At 33.5% G+C, this 12,433-nt stretch overlaps 1 protein-coding gene across 1 annotated transcript in view; it reads left to right on the top strand.

The window, feature by feature from the left end:
- The window catches only part of COL25A1 (collagen type XXV alpha 1 chain), a 422,098-nt gene that overhangs the window by 392,309 nt on the left and 17,356 nt on the right, over window positions 1-12,433 (top strand). The window contains exons 22-25 of the mRNA XM_023531414.1: window positions 437-514; window positions 6,567-6,611; window positions 10,116-10,160; window positions 11,649-11,729. Of these exons, the coding sequence (XP_023387182.1) occupies window positions 437-514; window positions 6,567-6,611; window positions 10,116-10,160; window positions 11,649-11,729 (249 nt within the window). The remainder of the gene's footprint in view (window positions 1-436; window positions 515-6,566; window positions 6,612-10,115; window positions 10,161-11,648; window positions 11,730-12,433) is intronic.

Raw genomic sequence — 12,433 nt, forward strand, 5'->3', positions numbered from 1 at the left:
TAAAAGGGATCAAATATATGGTAGCTGAAGGAAACTGGACTCTGGGTGGTAATCACACAATAGAATATACAGATGTCAAATTATAATGTACACCTGAAAATTATATAATTGTATTAACCAATGTTACCCTAATAAACTTAAAAAAAGTTTCAGAGATTAAATTATATCTCTCTTTTTTCAGATTTCATATCTTTAACATACCACAAGAAATTAGAAGTGGTTTGCCTCCTTTGAAATAAGGACAAAATTCAAACATTATTATGTATTCTAGGGTGAAGTTGTGCCTTAGTCAGGAATTGATGATCAAAGGGAGTTGCACATTGCTATTTCTGTTTTTTTGTTGTTGTTTTTTTTGTTTTTTGTTTTTTTGGCCATCATCCCCTCTATATTCCTAGCCTAACCTCCATGATATTCTTTTGGTTATTTTTTTTCATAGGGCCCACCTGGTCAAAAGGGAGATCAAGGAGCCACGGAGATTATAGACTATAATGGCAACCTCCATGAAGCTTTGCAGGCAAGTAACTGCAAACGACAGTGACACTGATGAGCACCATGTAATGTGTGTAAATATCAGCTTCCACACACCTTAGATCCCAGAGGGCTCCACTGCTCAAAGTACACACTCTCCCTCTACTGAACCCATCCCCTTCTTTCTGCCCCAGTTTATCCTCTTTACTTCCTAGCATTTTTCAATCTTCCTATCTTTTTTTCCCTTCTACCTTCAGATCTGCTTAAATCTTACCTGGTTTAAACCTTGTGTTAATTTCACCAGTCTTTGTCTCTTTGCATGAAAAATGAGCCTAGCAAAGCAGTAAAGAACCTTATGGTTCTGGAGTTGAAGCTGCCTGAGTTCATATCTCAGCTCTCTTGCTTGCTAAGTGCATAACCTAGGGCAAGTTATATATTTCTCTGTGCCTCAGTTTTCTCGTTTGTACAATGAGGACAATCATAATAACTACTTCACAGGGTTTAGCAATGGCTAAATGCCTGACATATGATAGATCCTCTTTAGGTGGTTTTTTGTTTTGTTTTGTTTTGTTTTTTTATTACTGCTACTATTCAATTCTTTTTCTTCCATTAAGTAAAAACCATAGACTGTGTGCCTTGTCTCCATCACCTTTGCTTCCTATTCACCCTTTTCATGCTTGGACTCCTGTATTCTAACCTGTAGCATCATTCTTCTGTAACTTACCTTGTAAAGGTCAATAATAACTTCTATGTCAAGCCCGTTGTACTTATCACCCTTGACATTTCCATAACATTTATACTAAACCACCTTCCTTTTGAAACTTTTTCTTTCTGGTTTCTTGGATCCTTTACTCTTCCAATGTTCTTTGCTGATGGATCCACCCTATTTTAGTATTTCCAGTTTTTTCGTCCAGTCCCTAATTTTTGGTATCCTCAAATCTCTGTTCTTTTCTTGGTACAATGACTCCTCGTTCTACCATGTTATGGCTGCTTCCAAATCTTTCGTCGCCAGGTCTGACTTGCAGATACCCCCAGTTGTCTAGGAATATTTCCACTATGGATGCACCATTGCTTTATCAGTTTCCACGAATACACACAATTAAACTGGTTACCTTTCCCACCAGCAAATGTTTCCCTTTCTTAACAATCTATATTCTGTTAATGCTACCATAATAAGTCTTTGAATTTCTTGTGATAGAAACTTGAGAGTTATTTTTAAACTATTCTTCCTCCTTCATTCATTATATTTCACCAGATGCTCCTGTTTCCTTTTTTAAAGTGTCTTTTGAGGTTGCCCCCATTCTATCCATCCCAGCAAGGTCCACATGGTGTTTCTCTCAGATCTAACACTGCAATAAGTCCTCAGCCGATTCCTCTGCCCTAGTGCTTCCCTGCCCTTCTATTTTTATATTTAAGTATTTATTATATTTTACTAATTATCACTATTTTGATGGCTTCAATCCCTTAAGAAACCTAAATGGACCCTCTCACCTACTCTATCAAGCTCAGTCTTCTCTGTCTGACTTTCAAGGCTCTATAATCCTGCCTTTCCTGGACAGAATTTTCTATTTCTCCACAGCACACATTTTCCCCCAAAGTGATCATATTTATCATATCCATAAAAAATCCCTCTCTTTTTGCCTGGTTCATCCCATTTTTCTTTCTTTCATCCATCTAAATCTTCTCCAACGATCCACTGCCACCACCCAGGTGAGTTCCTCCTCTTAATTCTTTTAAACATCAGCAATCAGGCCCCAGTGGTTTAACATTTCATTTTTCTCAAATCGAATAATTTATTTCACTCTTGCCACTTACCAGACCACAAGTTACTTGGTGATAGGAAACATGTCTTATGCTTACTCTGTATTCCCCAACATGCCAAACACAGGTCTGGATGTAAATAGTAAATAAACTGCTCTTGGTTGAATGAACGAAATATACGTAGCTCATATGTACAGTCCATTTGTTTGCTCGAAAGCCAAATCAGTTGTTTTAAATATTTACTATTATTCACTTGTTTGCTTGTTATTTTCCGTCCTCATGACTTCACTAATATTCTCTAATTATGGGCGGCTTATATTTCTATGGGTCCTTTGCTACAACTACCATTTTTAACTAGTAAAGCATTAAATAGTTTTTACAGAATCTGTCTTCAGCTCAACCTACTTTTCTGTTCTTTTCATTCTTTTTCTTCTGGAAAATGCAAAGAGAAGCATGCTTACTGCTTGGAGAAATGCTACTGGGGCAGAATGTTCAGTCAAAAGCTTGAATTGGTGTCCTCAGTCCAAGTGGATACACACAAGTAGTAGTAGCTGCTGGGCTATTGTGAAGTTCTAGAATCAGTTTTCTAAGTTGTTCCCTTTTCCCAAAAGTTGATAATGCAATGTATAAAGGAACAGAACAAGACATTTAGGTGTACCTACTATGTTTTCAGAGTTCTTACTTTTAAAATATAGGGACACACTTTTTAAACTTAATTTATTAGCAATGTTGTAAATTTCCCTTAAACTGCTTGCAATGTCACCATAATGCTACTGCCATCTTTAAGAGGTATCCATTCTCTTACCTTCCAAAAACTACTCCAATTATTGGCTATTTTCTGCAAAATTATGAGAGTCCTTTTAAAGCATCCTGTCCATGAATAGGACCTGGCATGGAGCAAGCTACCCTTAGCCTAAAACTGAAATCTCTGTTTTGATCTCCCTTTTGCTACTAACTAGCTAAGTCATTTTGGAGAAGTCACTTAATGGATCTATACTTCATTGATCTTATTTGTAAAATGAAGATGTTTTTGGAATAGATTTTTTTCTAAGAGCCTATAAAATCTAATACTATGGTTAGGATTATTTCTCAGGAGCTCCTGAACACTCTGCTAAACACACTGTACTTTATTAAAATTCTGACGCCTGCGTCTTGGTATGAAAGAAATTTGTGCTCATTTTCTTTTTTTCACCTTGAATTCTATATGACTGTAAACAAGTTAATATCCATCATAATCCACTAATTCATGGTTTATATCTCAGCCTAAAGGTTTTCTCTTCTTATGGGCTTGTTAGGACAAGTATGTGTTGCACTAGTAAATAGCTTATAGTTTTGTTTTGTTTTTTTACTTCAAAACTATTTGTTTTCCTAGTATAGTACTCTAGTGGATTAAGAATCCCTAATAAAGTGAACTAAATTAAATAGCCATCAGATTGAGAAGTTGTAGATATTTATTTTCCTAATTCTCTAACCAGTGATGGATTTTCACAGTTTTGCTGATTTCATTTTACTATTGCCTCCTCTAAAAAAAACTGACAATCAGATAAATAAGAGTATATTACAGTTATGAAAATATCACATTAGAAATATAAGAAATATAAGATTTTACTGTTGCCTGTATTGAAAATTATTATTTACATGAACATTTGCCATAAGCCATTTATTTTGACTTTTATTTAAGGTGGTTACATTTCCACAACTATCGATAAAATCTATTTCCTAGCTCAAGCTTTTAAAATTCCTCACCACCATTTAAACTAAACCTGTTCCCTGGTGTAAATCATGGGTGATTTTAAGCTTGCATCTTTATGAGAAATGAAAGAAAATAACCTTTAATTCTAAAGAGACTCACATAAGCATCTCAGGGAATAAATCACGAAGCAGCCCGCCAGCCTTCACCCAGTTTACAGTCTCTCTAGTTCATGCCTCCCATTTCACACCATGCCTCCCTAGAGACTGGCATGCCATTCTTCATCACTACCAAGAATTCTGGTTTTCAAATCATTTCTGAACTTCAGGTGAGAATCCTGTCGAATCTATGTAGCTTTAACTTAGAGGAACCAGAATCAAGAAGTCCAAGGTAAGCAAATAATCTTAGGACTTCTCTGTGTGTCTGCACACTAGTGCTGTAGGATAGTAGTAAAAACTCTGTTTTTGAGAAATTAGCTTAGTTTTCTGTCATTTGTTCTTCTATTAACTGGATGGAACCTGCCCTGTATAATTTTTAGGTCTCACAAATATGATTATTTAACAAGATCATTTAAATGCATATGCACCTCATTATAAAACATTGTTATCTTTAAATTTTTTTAAAAAAATAGACTAGTTTTGTGTTTAGGTGGAAAATGAATCATATATGGCTCACATTGGAAAACCTCTGAGAGTTCACATTTTAAATTTCCTTCCCTTTCTAAGGTTTTATGATTCTGCTTTCTAGTTAAAATTGCAATATGTAATTGAAAGGCAATGATAAAGAAATTATTTCTACTCTATAATTTTCTAACAGCCTTTAAAAAATGACTAATTTGCCTATAGGAACAAAGAAGTAGCTTTCTCAAAACCATAAATCCAACTCTTGCTTTAGGTGAATCCCATAAGAATAAAGTAGTGTCTTATGTTACACAGACATGATGATATAAAAATCTGGGTTTTGATTTTTTTATAGCCTTGCCCTAGTTTGTGGTCAGTTTGCCTTTATCTGAGAAGCACTGGTTGATTTTCTCCTATTAAGTTTTTTCTGAAGTTGTAATGACTATAACTGATTTTATCATAGAGTACAAAGTTGAACCATTTGTACACATGCATAAATAAATGTATTGTTTTTTTAAGGAATAATAGCACCATGTCACTAGAGACTCAATTAAGTGTTTGAAATAAGATAGATAACGTTAAGATTATTTTTTACAACAATAATAAAAAATGGCAACAACAACCCGGATTGGAAATGGAAATAGAGTAGTGGAAAACAAAGAGATGGTGTTAAACCAGTATTCACAGTAATTGGATGATGTTTCTCTGTGACCGGAGTCCCTAATGGAGAATGATCGCATAAAGTGTAACATAAGACTTAGACTGGAAAGTAATACAAAAACAATTCATGAATTAGAGATCGAGTATTTTGGAGATTTATACTTTGAGAGAATGTATTTTGTTACAGTACTCTAGCACTTTATATTAAGAAACTAGATGAATCTCGTGTCAGCTCTTATCTTTGAGCATGGTATGCACCCACCCATCCCCACACACAAGATTATTATAGTGCAACAGATGAGGTTCAGACTAAAAGAGAAAAAAAATTGTCACTTATAAATAAGATAGTTCTGTTTTCTCTAATTGAATAGAGCGCTTATGAATGATGAAGTTTCTCAGGTCACAGTTACACTGACAAACCTCTAGTGTATATACTATTTCACTACATAATTTTTTTAATCAGATAAATTAAAATTTTGAAATTTTATTTTTTCTTTATCCATAGATTGTTAAAATGAAATTCTAAAAGTAATTTTAAAAGAATCTTTACAACATATCATATTCCTTTGAAGATAGGATAATATGCTCTCAGTATCTTATTAATTCCTTATAAGACATCGGTCTTGCCAAGACATATTTAAAAAGTTGATGATTTCAGAAATGTATTATTGTACTTTGGCACACAAAATAGGTAACTCTGTCTTTATCAATACATTTTCCCAACAGAGGATTACCACCTTAACTGTTACGGTAACTCCTATTGCATGATTTCTGTGGTTTGTGACTTTGTATTTGGTGTTGATGCATGCTGCTCATAATGGTACTAATGTAGCAATTGGTTTTATCTGTTATTTAGCTTTGTTTTCTTATACTAATAACCTTTTACAATATTTGCCCCAGTTGAATTATTTTTACTTCTTGAAAAAGCCAAAAAAAAAAAAGAAGAAGTATTTTTCTTGCAAGTCTTTAGTCTTATCTTAATAATATATCTTTGTTCTTTAGTGTTTGGAAATCAAAGTCTTTTGGTGGGGAGGGGAGAAATGTGTCTAGAAACACAGACAATATTAGTAAGCTAATTCAACCCAAAAAGATGAATGTGGGACAAAGCAGCAATATTACATTGTCTTACAAATCAACCCAAAAGTATCTTCGGTATTATTTTGGCCTAAAGGTTTGTTGATTTTTTTTTTCATGTAAGCATGTAGTTTTTATAATTCTGTAACCAGTGAAATTTTTCCTCGTTGCAAATCAATATTGGGGGATATTTGATTATGATAGAAATTAGGAAGATGTATAGTGTACTTAAAGCATAAAATTTAATACATACACTTGGTTACTTTTTATAACTTTGTCTTTTCTGGATTTAGGGTCCCCCTGGACCACCAGGACCTCAAGGACTACAAGGGCCAAAGGTTATTCTTCATTTTACTCGTTTCCATTTACCACATATAATGTAGAGAATCCCATATTAAATAAATGTGTCTTTGAAAATCAGTCTTACGAAATACCAGTGAAGCTGAGATCAGCAATCTTGCTTAAAGAGCTAAGAATAGAAAATGAGGTTTGGGCTAATGCGAATGACATTAAATTTAGAAAGGGAACATTTAGAAAAACAATATTAAACAAGGGAAAAACAAGTTTTACATAAATTATAAATGTAAAGAAACACTAAATGTGTATGAAAAAAGAAAAATATTTAAATAGAGGAAGACTGAAGAAAAATTTACTTGGATACTAAAAAAGATCCTTCCCTCTAATTCTTTTGTAATAAAGAGAACAAGAGAAGCTCTAGCATGATGCATTCACAAATGACAATTTTAGGAATCGTTTTCAAGTCATTTTTTATAGCACATCTTGCTATTATATATATTCAGACATTCTGCCATTTAAATCTTATCTAATGAAACATACCAACTGTGAACAGTTTGTATAAAACCTAGAATTACTTGATTATATCTAAAATTTGTTGGTGGTCTTAGCTTTTGCCCTCTAAAGCTTAGTCATATAAGCACATTTGATCAATTAACACATAGCCAGTTACTCTGGCTTTTCAGAACTGAGCTATATGTGTTGAAACATGACTTTCATCATTGGATTTTTGTAGGCGATTCAAGTAGTTTAGAAAGTCATCTTTTGTCTAGGCCTCTTTTGTTTAGGCCTCTTAAGGCAGTTTATTTGCTAAGTCTGTCACACACACACACACACACACACACACACACACACACACACGCTCACACGCTTTTGTACTCTTTCAAGATACTTAAAACTAGCATATAGAAATGGTTATTTTTCTATAAAAAGGAACATAAAGTAGAATATTACTGAGGTCCTTGCCTATGTGAGATATATTTGAACATAGACCTTAATTTCAAACAGATTTCCTGTATAACAGTGTAAGCTTTGGAATTTTTAACTCTCTATTTCTCTACCACATTCTGGTTCCTAAGAGATATAACACAAAACGCTCTAGTCATACACAGTTTTTATTCCTGGTAAGCAAGTGGGCTTGGATTTTTATTCTTGAATATCTTGGTGAACTGGAGTAGACAATCTAGAAGGAAATGTGCAGATTGCTTTTTCCTGTGTAGAGTCAACCAAGGTCTGAGTTCCTTGTTTCATCTTCTCACTTGACTAAGTCTCCAGGACCAGAATTGTCCCCAGTGCTAAAGATGTACTTCATTCCCTGCAAACCTCAACAACTTCTAGGACTTTATTCTTCTTTAAAGCTGAAAGGCCTACAGAAGCCCAAAAGGGACACCCATTCCTTGACCCAAAGGAGCAAAAAGGACTCCATAGCCAAGAAGGCTATATCATTAAAACCTACATTCCTCTTGTATAATCCAATTGCTATTCATTTGTTAATTCAATATACAATAAGTAATTTTTGAGCCTCTACTCTGTGATAAGCATTAATATCTAGTAAAGATACTGAGGTATAGTAAGGGGCTTCAACAAGGAACTTACAGCCTGGGCAGGGAGATAGGCAAGTCAAGGCATAATTATTTATAAATAGAATAAGTGCTTTGATTAAGATGAAAATGGAAAGGCCACCTCGGCCTTGGGAGTCAAGAATGACTTCAAGCTGAAACCGAAAAATGGGGAAATTGGCCAAGTGAATGTTTAGACGAGTGGGGTCAGGGCAGGTGATTCACCATACTTCCTGCCGACCTTCCCTCTATGCTGTCACTCTGCCCCACCCCTCACACCTTATAATGGTCTTATAATTGAGATCTTAGGTTAGTCAATACAGTCCTTTATGCTTTCCATGATCTCTCCTTGAGAAGGTTAGGATTATTGGGGTGACAAGTGCTATGACTAAGAGCCAGAAAATACAGCCTGAGTCAAATGTAAAACTCATTCTCGCCCAGGACTCACAGCCTCAGATTGAATGGGGACCTATTCAGTTAGCATTTCTCCTTCCTTTTTCAAACAAAGATTGTTTGACTTCTTACTCATCGGATAACTACAAACTACTTTCGATAGGTGAAGGATAAATGAATAATTCATGAATTACGTTTTTCTTTAAAACACTCATGGTCACATTTCGAAAGTAAAAGTTTAGCAAAGCAATCATTATTGGATCTGGAGTGCTGACAAATATTCAGACTGAATGAAACTAAGACTTAGCTAGTTGCATCCAGCCTCGGCAGGCTTGTTTGTGGCAAAATAAACTTTGCTGCTAACACCAAGAACAGGAAACCTGGAATAAGGCCTTTTCTTTTCTTTTCCTTGCTTTACTTTCTTTTTTCTTTCTTTCTTTCTTTCTCTCTCTCTCTCTCTCTCTCCTTTCTTTCTTTCTTTATCATGCCTTCTTAGACATTGAAAAGCTCAAATTTCATGCTGTAGCCAATAGCTCTTAAAGTTTTTAGCAGGGAAAAGAGCTCTAGCCATTTCAACCTTGTGGTTTATAACATCACCAAACAAAACTTTCTAGAAAAATACAGCCTCAAGTCAGCTCCCTTGGAAATCTGTCTGTGAGGCAGGCCACTTACCCTCAGAAGAGCTGTTTTTACAAAATATCCACAATATGGAAACCAGGGATATTTAAAATGGGATCCAAATATATGATTTCATTGATATAAAAATCTTACCTTTCAAAGAATTTGTTCAATACCTTTCCAACTGAAAGAGAACTGGACATTTGTTTTTTGGCTAAATCTCTAGCACATTGTTTAAGTTTGTTTTTTAATGAAACATCTTTATTTTTTTTAGAATATCTTTAGTTAAGAAAAAATAAAACTATGTATTTTGTGTTTGTCAAGAGTTCTAATAAATCATAATATAAATAGTAAATTTAGTTCATTCCTAGCATAGTATAGGAAATAGAACTGATCCAAAAGTAATTTTATATGGATTAAGATAGTACCTCATTTATTATATCCTTCAGCAAGGCTTATCTGGAAGTAGCACATTCACAATCATTATGAATTTGTGTCCACAGTTCGAACAGTGCCAGTTAAAAAATTGTGAACTTATGGGGCTTTGCATTTTATTCTTTCTTAAGATAACTGTCATGTTTTTGCTTTTTTCTCAAATTGGAAAATAAGAGAAATCATACATATTTTTTAAGGAGAAAAAAATTAGCTAACTGAGGCATATAGGTTACTGCTATAAGACATGATCAGTCATCAAATGATCTCTATTTGTTTTCTTTCACCGTTTTTTTTTTTTTTAAGCCTACATCTCACATGAGGAAAAAATAAAAATGCTGGATCTTAGCTACATATAAGTATTGTTCTACATAATATTCAGGAAAACGTTATTTCAGTTTAGGTATGTGGTATGATGTAATAAAGTATTCTTGGGTTATAATGCATTTGTTGAAAGTCAAATTGTACTGTTACCAACTAGCAACATATTTATTTAGTTTGCTACCAATGATAAATGGAAAGAAGCATCAATTTTTATCTTAACAGGGGGAGCCAGGATCTCCAGGAATCCCAGGAGTTGATGGAGAGCAGGTAATTTTCAAAGATATATGCTGTCATTTAAAGCATCATTATTGATTACTACTTTTATTATAGGTTTGAAGCCAAAAAGGTATGAGTGTTGATATATGATATCCTCTTTTTTTTTTCACCATCTGTTCTGGAGACTACATTAACTCTAAAAAGCAATTGGTCTTAAATTAGACAGTTTTTTTTTTTTCTGCAGAAATGTACAAGCTATATGATGCTTTAGTTTTGTCTTAATACTCCTTATCAATCTACAAGTGATACCTTTGTATCAGAAAAACACAAAGAAAAATCATTACCAATTTAGTAAGAATAGCCTAATTTTTGTCAGTGATACATATAATTCAAGGTGAAAAACAATGACCATAGTTTCTGCAAAATTAGACATTGCTTATATGTGTTATTTCGACAATGTTTTCTTTTCCCAAATAAAGATTACACCTAATTTTCTAGATGATTAGAAAAGACAGAAACAAGCAGGACATTTGCAGCTTTGCAGAATATGGCACTTTCTCCAAGTGTTTCCCCTAAAACAGAGGTTGGCAAACTTTTTCTATAAAGAGCCAGATAGTAAATGTTTTAGGCTTTGCAGGTCGCATACAGTCTCTGTTGCATGTCCTTTTTTTTTAACAGCCTTAAAAATTTTTAAAAACATTCAGCCTGTGCAAAAACAAGTTCTGGGCTGAATTTAGCCCATAAGCCAAAAAGACTCTGGCCAGTATTCAAAATTTAGAATCAAATCACAGGGTTAGTTTCAAGCTATTTGATATTTACTATGCTTCCATTATTTACCAAGAAATGGCTAAAATCAAGTAAATAATAAGAAATCAAGGGGATTTTTGATACAGTTAGTGAAATATACTCCTCAGGAGATAGTACTAGATAAGGAAATTAAGTTTAAGAGATGAATTATTTTAACGTCAGAGTTAAATGTTGAAATTACATGATGCCACATTAAATAAATGTCGTTAAAAAAGACTTCAGATGATTGCTATATCAATCAGAGATTACATCAGAATTTTAAAATCTGGTTATATATTACTTTTCCCCTTATTCGTCATTATAAATAATTTGACATGCATAACAACATGAGATGAGAGAAATTTATTTGAACTTTTGTTATTATATCAGGTCTTGGTTCAAAGGTGTATTGTACTGTTGAAAATTAAATCCATTAAATTGTTTTTAGGACTGGTGATATAGAATTAGCTGCCAGGTAAAAATGTGGTAACAATGATGTCAACACCTAAATTCATGTTTTTCATATTTAAATGGCCTAAGTGATAGAATTAAATTCCTTCTATTGTACAAAAAAATGGTATTGGTTCAATGTAGAAGACTGCAATAAGAAATAACTCTACCTAAAAATGAAAATCAGGATCATCTCCACATAGGACCCACCCTTTGAAAAAATCGATCTGGAATTCTATTTTCCCTAGGAAATGACAATCAAGGGTCCAAACAATTCTTACATGCAAACCATATTATTTGTAGGGACTCAAAGGCTCAAAGGGAGATGTGGGGGACCCAGGTGTGCCAGGTGAAAAAGGAGGAATCGGATTACCTGGATTACCGGTATGTTTGTACTTTGTATGATGTGCTCATATTAAGATAAATAATCAGAAAAAAGTTATATTATTAGATGCAGTCTCATATAATGGTTCATATAATATTTTTGTTTTTAAATAGTTGAGGTATTATTGGTTAATTACTACAACTGGGACTGTAAAACAAATTTTAAAGTATCTAAACAAATGAGTTATCAAATAAATCTTATTTTCCTGAATTATTTTTACTAGGAGATAGTAAAATAAAATCAGTCACTTTAATTTAGTCTGCATAAGATAGTGATAACTGATCATTTAAAAATAAACTATAATAAAAAAGAAACCAGAAAATGTAAAACAACTAAAAAACAAATTACTCTGAAAAGTGTTCTCTTTATATATATGATAGTATGGGATGGTATTTTTATGGTTTTCCCCCATAATTTTTACTGAGAATTGGGTAGGAAAATTGTATAAAAATGTAGGATAAAAATGTAGACAACCTTAAAGCCCATAATCTTTTTTAAAACTAGGAAATGCATAAATAAATATCAGTGACAACGTCATTAGAAGACTTGCCTTTGCCTTTTAAAGTGAGCACCACCATAAAGAGTATAACATTTATAACCTGGTGTATTCAGAAGTTTAACCAGTCAAGCCTAACTTAGTTTGTGTTTACTTTATGTTTAATTTCATATATCACCCACAATTCTAGGGATTTGGGATAGCTTG

Source organism: Pteropus vampyrus, unplaced genomic scaffold (assembly GCF_000151845.1).
Source record: "Pteropus vampyrus isolate Shadow unplaced genomic scaffold, Pvam_2.0 Scaffold67, whole genome shotgun sequence".
Classification (NCBI taxonomy): domain Eukaryota; kingdom Metazoa; phylum Chordata; class Mammalia; order Chiroptera; family Pteropodidae; genus Pteropus; species Pteropus vampyrus.